This window comes from Argopecten irradians, chromosome 14 (assembly GCF_041381155.1).
Source record: "Argopecten irradians isolate NY chromosome 14, Ai_NY, whole genome shotgun sequence".
NCBI classification, from domain to species: domain Eukaryota; kingdom Metazoa; phylum Mollusca; class Bivalvia; order Pectinida; family Pectinidae; genus Argopecten; species Argopecten irradians.
In genome coordinates, this window is record NC_091147.1 from 15,881,995 (window position 1) to 15,893,994 (window position 12,000).

The 12,000-nt window shown below is 36.6% G+C and overlaps 1 protein-coding gene across 4 annotated transcripts in view; it reads left to right on the forward strand.

The window, feature by feature from the left end:
- LOC138308238 (mediator of RNA polymerase II transcription subunit 12-like protein) overlaps positions 1-5,657 on the forward strand; it is a 39,185-nt gene extending 33,528 nt beyond the window's left edge. For all 4 annotated transcript variants that reach the window (XM_069249223.1, XM_069249225.1, XM_069249226.1 and 1 more), the window contains one exon: positions 2,915-5,657. In XM_069249223.1, coding sequence (XP_069105324.1) covers positions 2,915-3,133 — 219 coding nt within the window. In that variant the 3' untranslated portion in view covers positions 3,134-5,657. The remainder of the gene's footprint in view (positions 1-2,914) is intronic.
- Positions 5,658-12,000: the final 6,343 nt, after the last annotated feature.

Consider the following 12,000-nt stretch of genomic DNA (forward strand, 5'->3'; position numbering starts at 1 on the left):
AATGATCCTGACATGGTCCCGACAAAGTGTTGTTATTTTTCGGGTCGATCCGAAATCCAAGATGGCCGCCAAAGCCGCCATCTTGAAAACACATTTTGAACTTCTTCTCAAGTTCTACCAGTGCGATTAGGCTGAAACTTGCATGAAATGATCCTGACATGGTCCCGACAAAGTGTTGTTATTTTTCGGGTCGATCCGAAATCCAAGATGGCCGCCACAGCCGCCATCTTGAAAATACATTTTGAACTTCTTCTCAAGTTCTACAGGTGCAATTAGGCTGAAACTGGCATGAAATGATCCTGACATGGTCCCGACAAAGTGTTGTTACTTTTCGGGTCGATCCGAAATCCAAGATGGCCGCCACAGCCGCCATCTTGAAAACACATTTTGAACTTCTTCTCAAGTTCTACCAGTGCGATTTGGCTGAAACTTGCATGAAATGATCCTGACATGGTCCCGACAAAGTGTTGTTATTTTTCGGGTCGATCCGAAATCCAAGATGGCCGCCACAGCCGCCATCTTGAAAATACATTTTGAACTTCTTCTCAAGTTCTACAGGTGCGATTAGGCTGAAACTGGCATGAAATGATCCTGACATGGTCCCGACAAAGTGTTGTAACTTTTCGGGTCGATCCGAAATTCAAGATGGCCGCCACAGCCGCCATCTTGAAAACACATTTTGAACTTCTTCTGAAGTTCTACCAGTGCGATTTGGCTGAAACTTGCATGAAATGATCCTGACATGGTCCCGACAAAGTGTTGTTACATCTCTGGTTGATCCCAAATCGAAGATGGCTACCATGACACTATATCTAATTAATTTCCTACATGTTAAGGCCCTTTGGCCTATTGTTTGAAATAAAATTTGTTGAAAGAAATTGAAAATGATCCTGACATGGTCCTGACAAATGACACCATATGAAATTAGATTTACTATTGCCAAGGTAGTCAGATGACCGTTAAGGCCCTTTGGGCCTCTTGTTTAAAAGAGCATAAATCTTCTTAATATAAAAACAATCTCACTATCGTTTAATGCTTTATACAATGTAAAGTAAAATGTCACCTAGGTTTTCTTCAAGTGTCAATTTTGAAGTTTGTTCTTACTAAAAACTATTGGATCAGACATGTGAAATGATTTGTGATTGTTCATCTTATATGGGATGATTGCAGTGAGTTTTCTGGTTTTGTGTTTTAAAACTGTTTGTTAAATGAACCAATAAGATGTGTGTGTGTTTGTTTGTGTGAATACCTATTGGTAAATAAACATTTCTAGCTATGTTGTAGTTACCAAAAAATTCAAACTACAAATTAAATTGAAAATTAAAATATCAGATTCTGTTAAGCAAAAAATGTACTATGTGTCTTAATTTGCATTTTGTTTGTTGTTTGACTTCAAAAAGTTACAATAAATCCTAGTTTAATTAGACTATGGTCCATAACACATACTGTAGACACATTAAGGATACCAAATGTTGATGAGACAATGCATGATTAACTATTTCTAGTTTTAGGCCTAATAAGCCTTTTGTTTAGTTTTGCGTATGTGACATGCTCTAAAATTTCCTTATACTGCAATCATTAAATCTCTGAAATCAGTTTAATTAAGGATACTTGTTACACAAAGGTGAATATTTCTTGTACGTTGATGTATTGATGACTAGTATGATGTGAACACTCACCTTCAACGGCCAGGTGTAAAAAGTGTTGTCTTAGACATGAGAGTTGGAGATAGATAATCAATGTTACTTTAGGCAGTGCTGAAATATACATTGACTGTAATGTGTTCTCTATAATCAGTACTGGAAAAAGATGTGTACGTTTTAGATTTGGAGTAATATTGTTTACTGTGCCTTGTTTGGAACATTTTTGCAGTGAGAATTTTTTTTCGATTTCCAATCTCCTGAAAACTGTAAAATTTCATGGTGTTTTTTTTGCATGTAAAATGAGCAATTTCGTTATGGGATGGATTAACTATACTGTAATTACCATAGAAATAAGTATTTTTATTGTGTCTGATGTAAGAAGTATATATATCGGGTGTTCATTTTCCTGTTAAAGTTGTTAAATTCAAATAAGGGTATACCCTGAAACAACAAAGCAGTGGCTAAGAGAACATTTGTCAATGTATTTCTGATCTATAAAAATGAAATGGTAGTGAAACGTTTTAGCTCATTCACCCCTGAAGACACGATTGGACTCTTCAGATTCAAGGTTGGATCAGTTTACTTTGAAATTTCAGGGGTGAATGAGTTAGCCCTCAAACTCCAGGTTGTAAGATTGAGGTTTTACCAGAGGGCATTTGTTAGTCATTGAGTATGGTGGTTTTCCTCTGGAACTCTGTTTTTCCTATCCTGTGTTGACCAAAATGACCACTGCTGTCAATTGCATGTAAAACGAAAGCTAACAAACAAAATATATTCCCTCATGATGTAATAATTGAGTTTGCGGGTGTTGAAAGTTACATTGTAAGTTTCTGAATATGGAAGGTGGATGAGTTATTGTAAAGATATGTTACCTAGCAACCAAATGACATCACAACCAATATGTGTACCTGCTTACACAGAAGAAAAGAATATCATATTTTTGTGCATATAGTGCTAACTTTTTGTCATTTATTTACACATGTAATAAAACCTAGTTAGTTGATTTTATGATCAGTAGGTTAGTATAAGGTATGGTAGATAATAAAATAATTCAATTTCATTGTCAAACAGTTTTGAAGACAATGCAAAATCTTTTTGGATAAAGATTAAAAAATTTACTTTTTTGTAAAAAATAAAATCACAAAATCAAACTGAAAAAGCTTACCCTGCACATTTTACATGAGTGTGTACTTTATGCACAAAAACACAATATGTTTATAGTAGTTATGAGGTGTATAAGCTTAGTTTGTAATGTTTTCTCTGTATTTCAGGGTGGCTCGTACATCCAGAGGATGGGTCCCCACCAGTCACAGCACCAACAACAGCAGCTTCAGATGCAGCAGCGTAGGATGATGTCCATGCCTAACCAACAGATGCCCTCAAACCAAGCCGCCCTCGTGGCTCAGCTCCAGCGACAGATTTCTGTAGGACCAGGCCAGGCCCCGGGGCAACAATATAACAACTATCCACAGCCACCACAGTACCAGTGAATAGACTACTAGGGGACTTAAGAGCCACAAAATACCAGTAAATAGACTACAGGGGTCTTACTGCCCCAAAATGCCAGTGAATAGACTACAGGGGTCTAACAGCCCCAAAATGCCAGCAAATAGACTACAGCTCCCAAAATACCAGTAGAGATACTATGGCCTCTGCTGTACCAGTGACTAGCTTGGAGAGGTCATATGACCACAAAGTACCAGTAAATAGACTACTAGGGGTCTTACAACACCTAAAATACCAGTAAATTGGCTGCAGGCATCCTGAATTAAGTTATCATTTAGAACAAAGTATAATGATCATGTTGAACCATTTGATTGTTATGCATGGTATTTATAGTGAAATTATTTGAAAATAGTGACTTATGAATTTTTGCATGTTTTGTTATTTATAAGGATTATGTGGTGTAATCAATAATAAATTGTCTCAATATTAAATAAATATTACTTATTCACCCCTGAATACAGACATGAACTCTTCTAATTGTAGGACTTGGGCAGTTCATTATCAAGTTACAGGGATGCACAGGAAGTTAATGTTTTTGTTACTATGGAAAGGCATTGATTGGATCATGAAATACTATTTCATTGTCAGGTTTACTTGATCATGCAAGATACAAATTTTTAACATGATTTAAAAGGAAATCACTGATAGCTAAAAAAATTATTTAGTTAACAACAGCAAATAAATAGAGGAAAACAAGAATTTTCATTGATGATTTCAGGTTTTAGAATTTTAAGATCTTCTTTATGTCATATTAACAAATATAAGATTTTTTCAAGGTCAAGATAATTTATAAAAAATCAATGAATGCAACTCTATTTTATAAAATAGAAAGAAGACATTTCACAATACGTATATCTGTGTATGTAGATTATGAAGAGGACATATATTTCTAAATGTATATACCTGGTATATATCTACGTACGTCGATTTGTGCTATGTTGTACAGTAAGATATAACAGTAAATACGCTGTGTTTGTTAATTACGTTTATTGATTCTATTGTTATTGATTGTAAGGAGACTGTTAATACACTATAATTACAACCACCTGTTGTCGGTAATACAACACTTAGGATGTTTATTTACAATACATCTGGTGCATGCTTTAATTAGTCATAAAAAAATCAGTCAGCCGTGTCTGGTACTTTGGGTACAAACACAGGGGTTTGGCAGGATCATGTAGGCATATGTAGTCACTACACTATAAGTACATATATATAGAAAGTGTGGTAGAAATTCTTGTCAAACCCCTGTGTATATGAAATGCATCTAAGCCCAAGTTTCAGGAACATTCCTTAGATTAAAGTAAATTCCTTACCTTACCCTCATAGGAAAGCATTACTTAATTTAAGGAACGTTTCTTAACTGGAGATATTTTCTAAACTTCTATAATAGTTTCTTGTGGGGAATTTTAAGTTTAGGAAATTTCTGCAGTTAACAAATTAGAATCTCCTGTTGAACGTGAAGAAACTGAGCTGAGTCTGATCTATGTATTTATATGTTAGGATGTAAAACTTTTATTTTGTATTTGCAGATTATAGAGTTATCTGCCTTTTTGTATTGGTTGCTACATCATGTTTTTGCAGCATATATGAAGTTTTGCTCGCAAAATAATGAAGTCATAATAGATACCTACCTGCAAGGGAGGTAAATCTGTAATGTGCAAATACGGAATAGCAAGATCAATACCTTCCCCATTAGTTACTAGTAATGTTACTGGTATTGAAGGGAGATAACCCTTGCTTTATTAACAGTCTGTTATTTGTTAAGGCATTAGTGGAGGTTAAATTCTTCACTTTAACTTTACAATGATCTGTTTATACTGTAGATAATTTGTGCTTCACTTTTTACTGTACATACATATCATTTTAGTCATTATCATCCATGGCAGTTGTTGAACCATTGTAGCATTCATTCCACAGTAACCATGGCTATATTTATCATCATCATCATCATCATCGTCGTCATCATCATCATCATCATCATCATATCATCATCATCATCATCATCATCATCCATTTATCAGTTGATTATGTTACACATAGTATGACTCATTATTTCAGAAAAAAATATTGTGAGTTTCCGGGAGTTTTCATCATTTAGATCATCACTCATACACTTTTGTTGGCAAGAGATAAAAACTGATGATGGAAAATTGACAATGTCATCAAAATCTGAAATGCACATTTGATCTCCAGTAGGTCATCTTCATTATTAAATAATCATGAATTAATCATTTATTGTTAATTAGAATCATGATGAGTCATTGTAATTACCAAAGCATACTCAATATTCTAGGGGTTACTATCATTCTCATAATATCCATGTGGATATAATGACAGTGATATTAACCCCTTGAATATTGAGGGTGCTGTCAAACTATACCTAAGTTATAGCTGATTGTGTTGTAAAATTGTTATTTGTAAAGATGATTATAAACATGGAATCATGTGAAAGTTACCTGTAAATATGATACAAAACGACAGAAATAAACTGTACTTGTACCATAATATAGATTTGTTTTTGAGAAATGGGTAATGAAGTAACAAACTTCCATTTAAATTGAAAGTTTTGTCTTTGATGAAGAAAAAATCTTCTTTGTGATACAAAGTTGGACTGACCATTAAATCGACAAGAGATGTGTTCATTAGACTTTATTTATTGAAATGCTTTTGGATGTGTAACACCTGGAATTACTTCACGTCTTGGCATTTTATCTTGATTGTCTTGATAATCCAAAATGTGGAGATGTTTGCAGTGACAATGTATGTACCGTATATATATCATGGCACAGAAACTGGGGTATTTTCACTTTGTTTGATAATAAACATCAGAATTTCAAACAAAATATCTGCACGTAACAGTACATCCGAGCTCGACCTTTGACCCAATATATGCTCTATCGGGTTTGTACCAGAACGTATAATTTACAAGTCGGGAGGATCGAAGCAGAACAGCAGTACTTAACAACAAGAGAACAAGAGACCTCTGAAGTTTAGCCAGGAGATGATGGGGTTAAATACTTTGCGAAATAAAAATTATCAGTATTTAGAATAGATAGGAAGCAAGTCAATTTGACAAAGATAAATTTAGTCCATCATCGCTGACATGGAAATTCCTAAAATAAAGAGTATGTTTTTGCAGAAAAGGTGCCACAAATGCAATGCATGGCATTATACCTTACGCCCCCGGTATTTGTAAATGTAAATATTTTGAAGTTGAACCAATTTATGTTTTACGGTTGCCTTTATAGATAGAGATTAGTGTTGTCCTATATTTGAATATGTTTTTTTATAGTAACAGAGGTAATGGAGGTCACCTAATCCGATTAAAATACAAATCCATAATATCAATACGTTTGATAAGAGAATCTGACAACATGCCATTAGGGGTCATGTCCAAGTGATTTTTCGAAATGGCCAATCAAATTGCTTTTGCAGAAACTTGAAAGTGAATTTCAGTGGACGAAATAGCTTTAAAAAGCTGTCAGAATATTTTCGTATACGTAGTCATCTCGCCCAAAGAGCAGAACAAAGCTAATTGCATATGTGTATTGGGACGAAATGACGTTTTCAATTAATGTAGCAAGGTGTATAAAGTAATAAAGGTCATCCGAACATGACCCCTTACTGGTTGTCAGATCGTATTGTAATCAGATTTGGAGGTCCCCAATAGTAAACGACCAACTCAACTACGTACAGCATAATTCTAAGATATTCAGAACGTTTCATAGAGCTAAGTTAAGGAGTTATTCCCCGGAAACAAAGAAGGTTTTCTTTGTGACAGAAAAATGTCGAAAATGGAAGCCACTAGCAAATGTCACTAAAACAAAAAGTTTCAAATGAGATAAGTTGAAGTGTTTCGGAGTTAAGGATCGGAAGGAGCCCAATTATATTTCGCATATAGGGAGGGATAACAAAGGCATGTGTGAGGAAGCTTGAATGACACACAGGCGTCTGCTTCTGGTTTTGGATAAAATGTAACTCTACCCCTACCGATAGGAGCTGTTATATTTTTCCCAAAATTAGATGCAGGCGCCTGTATGCAAATATCGCTAGAAGAGGGCACTCTTTCGCTACCCTACCTTGTTGCAATTACTTGTAAACATGCTCTATAGAAAATGACGCATACATTTAATGAAAATAGCAATTTCGCACAGCTTGCGCACGTCCTGGGCCTTAATGAAGTGTTTGAGATTGTGTAAGTTCGTACATGTTACATGCAAAACGAAATACTGTTACAAAATTCTGAGGATTTGATCCAAACCTGATTGAGACAGATTGAATCATACACCATGATCATCGTCAAACATATTTTCAAAACCAGGTTTATGAAAAGAAATGACCTTGGCCCTTGTATTGAGTGTAATAACGGATCTCGCGACATTGTTTGCTGAACTTGGTGTCTATTTACAAAAATGTAACGGTGTATAGCGGTATAAATAAAGTTGGGTCACGAAAGCTCCAAGGAGAGCATCGCTGATTTGCCATCATCAGCCACTGTATACAGTAGATTTCCCTGTCGAGACGACCCCAAGTCGTATATGTATATATACACAATTAATTGCCTACAGGAAATGCTGCTATATGTATCCTATTTTATAGGATTACGGAAACGTTACATACGAATCCTCAAAAATCAATAGCCTAATAACTGCGCTGACGTATGGTGGCGCGTGCTCTCGTGAGTGACGACACAGTAAGGCTGTTTTTTTCAGGAAAATAATCCCCAGGAGTCTCAAAATACAACACCAGATAGGGTATCCATACTGTAATGTGTAGATAGTGTTATTGTGATCGTATGAAATCATATGATCAAATGAAACTCACGACGTCACAGGGATCTGAGAATTAGTTACAGATTATATATTCATGGACCCACCAGAGTGCCCTAAGACCATTTTTAGACGTTTTAGAGCTCTAGATAAAAAAAAACCCGATAAAAACCATACTCTACACGGTACAATATACGAGTATGATTTTTTATCGGTTTTTTTATCTAGAGCTCTAAAACGTCTAAAAATGGTCTTAGAGCACCCAGGTAGGTCCATGAATATATAGGTAATCTGTAGCTAATTCTCAGATCAATGTGCACGACGCAACTTGCCGAAAGCAAGTTTCGATAACATGTTATGACGTTTTAACTTTTCTGTTGTATTTATAATGATACTAAAAATTTCATTGTAATTAATTAGAATATTTACCAATAAATAATTCAGTAACTGATTTCGTCAAAATACCCTACAATGTTAATTAATGTGATACATTTAGTCTACATATGAGCCACATTTAGAACTAACCATTCTCCAAGGTCAGCATTTTCGGTCGCTCTAGGTAAATGCGGCGCTAGAGTTGTAGTAAACTGGATTGTGTGAAATTACTAGATCACTTGAAAACACATGTAACATCAAAAATGATGGGTCAATATCGTCATTTTCTAAATATGGGGTATGCTAGAAAAAATGTAAGCTTAAAATTGCATATTATTGGAAATGGAAAGAAAAATACATGTACCAATTTTCCGTTTAACGGAACATTGTTAGTTTCGAAATTTTGTTTCGACGGGGAATTTGGCAAATGATTGGTAAAATTACCTAAATGGTAAAGGTTAAATTGTACATATAACTTCGGTAAGTGACAGGATTTTCTTTTGATTCGTCGTTATAAAATACTTTCCACGAAGACCTGATTTGGTAGAGGATATATTGTAACAAAAGCATTAGGCAACAAGAACGTTGCTTGTCATTGGAATAATTGGTGCCAATGTTTTACAGCAATTTTGGGGAAAAGTATAACTTTAGTTTTATGTAGCATATGATGTAGGCAGTGATGGTCGTGGGATGTGTAATCAGGTGTAAACACAATGCTTTATTATTTAACTGGACTAGAGAGGATGTGACAGTGGTCAATGACCTCGACCTTATCAAAGATTCTATGTCTGGTGGCCCGATATCGACCACAGATAAGATAGTGACTAGAGACGCATGTCTTTATTTTGCTGGCACAATCCGACTGGTATTCGGCTAGAGAACCATTGTGTTGTGGACAGAGACCAGAAGGAGCCAAATCTAAACAATGATCTTCATACATCCCGAACAAAAGGAAGAGGAAACAACGTATGCTTTGGCGTCATATTGATTTTGATTTGTCACGTTTTGTTTTGCTTTATGCATTTTCATTTACGCGAAATTAAATTCAACACTTGGTTATTTTCTGGAGTATCGAGGATGGTATAGGTATGACGTCAAGAAGGAGAAAGAAAGAGGTATTTACTTTACGAGCACCTGTTGCGACTAATCCATCCTCGACAATCCAGGGGTTCCGATCACTCACGATCTCTACACCCCTCGACTATCTCAGAATAAAACTGGAGTCAATAGAACAGAAATCTTTACAGTTCTTTAATTGGTTCAGATGTTTTTTGCTGAGCTGTCTCCAGTTTTACTATGAGATAATCTAGTGGTGTAGAGATCGTAAGTGATCGGAACCCCTGGAGTATCGAAGATGCGACTAAACCTATGCGGAAATGACATAAATCTTTCATGGAATTCTTTCAGAAGTTACCATTCAGGTGACCTCGTCTGATTCCGGTATCCTTTCATTCTTTTTCGAAATATGCCGAGATGTGACCATCCTCAATACTGCAGGGGTTACTATCACTGACGTTATATCCAACCCTAGACTATCTCACAATAAAACTGAAGGCAACGGAAGATACAGGCAATTTGATCCTTTGAAATTGTAAAACGGTTCACTGTGCTTCACTATGCTTCACTGTGTTGCTATGAAGTTGTGCGTCGCTCTCTCTGTAATCTTCAAATGATGTCTGTATGCCTGTGCTTGGTCAGTTTGTTTCTCCTGAACTGTCTCCAGGTTTAGTGTTAAATAGTCCAGAGGCATCCTCGATACTCCAGGGGTTCCGATCACTTACGATCTCTACACCCCTGGACTATTTCATAGTAAAACTGGAGCCAAAAGAACAGAACATGAAATTTAGTCGTTTTCTCGAGCCGTATAACGACCGTACAATGTGGTTGGCTGTCTGGCTTTGAAGTTGGAGGGTTCGCTCTCTCTATAGTCTTCAAAGGAAATCTTTGCAGGCCTGTGATTGGTTCAGATGTTTTCCGCTGAGCTGCCTTCAGTTTTACTATGAGATAGTCCAGGGGTGTAGAGATCGTAAGTGATCGGAACCCCTGGAGTATCGAGGATGGTCCAGGCGTGGATATAACGTCTGTGATGGTAACCCTTGGAATATCGAGGATGAGATGTGAGTTTGATTGTTTCCGTATCCATTGCTCAGTCCCGTACGATAGTCGAAACGTCCATTGGCGATTGTCGGCAACCTACGAAAATCAAGTTGATTTCCGCATATTTCTGAATAGTCACGTAATATATCCCCATGAGATGTTGCGATTGCAGGTCAACACGTCCATAAATTTTTCACAACGCTCCTTGTGCAGCCAAAAACATAGTGCATTTGACGGGCCGTAACATTCAGCAGACGACACAATCCGATTTGTCATTCGCGCCATATCGATCCGCCAAAACCATTCCCAAGTAAATCCTTAGATGTAATAGATTACAAGAAACAAATCTTTTATAGTCGGTTTCTGTGTCTGTGTTATGTTTCCTTATTCATTATAGATTGTTTGGTTTGTTTTGTTTATGAGCCAATTCCTAAGCATCACGGTTTCTACATCGCTACACATCAGTCAGCGGGTAATAGCCCACATCGACCATTCAGGTTGAGATTCTGATCTACTAGAGTTACTTCCCTTCGTATCACTATGTCAGTACGGATCGGTAAATGAAGGGAAGTAACTCCGGTAAATTAAATCATTGCTCTGTCGCTTACAATGTTTTTTTTCTTCAATTAATGAAACCACTTTGTTATCCTTCCTTATACAATCACCCTTGACACTCCAGGGGTTAGTATCACTGACGTGTATATAACGTCAGTGATAGTAACCCCTGGGGTATCAAGTATGTATCTAGTTAAATGCCACATTAACCTAATGTATTTAAAGACCAACAATGCGCTCCATAACCATAAAGTTGACAGTCAGCACTTCCGTCAGAAGTTGAGGCCACGTCATAAATGTTCTTTATCTAAGGCACGTCTCGTCGGGAGATTTGAATTCGAAGTGATGTGAAGATGTGAGCTACGTCCACTGGATCGATATTATATATGGAGCCACAAGTGACACCATACTCGCCAAATGTTTCTCGGTCTAACGCCATCAACATTTCGACCGCCGTACGACGCGTCGTAAACATGTTACAGCTTGTTCCCGAGATCGATTAGCACTGAAAGGTTTATAGACGTGTATGTCTGTATAGAGGAAGGTATGGCACTATCTCGGGAATAGTACATGGACACTGGTCTTTGTCATTTATCAAAATCCAATTTTGTTTTAACGGAACGTCCTGTTAAAGCACATCTGGCTATTTAGTTGGCAAGTTTACTATACAACTCCTATCCCTCGTAGAAGCGTAGCTATCATGCTACATCAAAAATACCTGGTATCTGCATTTCAAGCATTAATTGATGACAGCCTCGCAAAATTGCGTAAGCAATCACCGACGCCATCTTGTTTTCGTCTGAGCAACTGCACGAACAATAGAAATTGGCAGACAACTGTGGCAAAAATAACTTCCCTGATTTACTACTGTGTGTGGAATTATGTTCGAGAATACTCCTGTGTTTCTCTAATAGTATTAACCTCTTATGTTTTGCAAATATTCCGCGGCCAATTATTGATTATTTTCCATACGACCCCTAACTGTATTGACCCAGCGACGCCATTTGTCAGCCGCGTGTCTTTAAACATCTTTTGAGACGACCATTTAAACT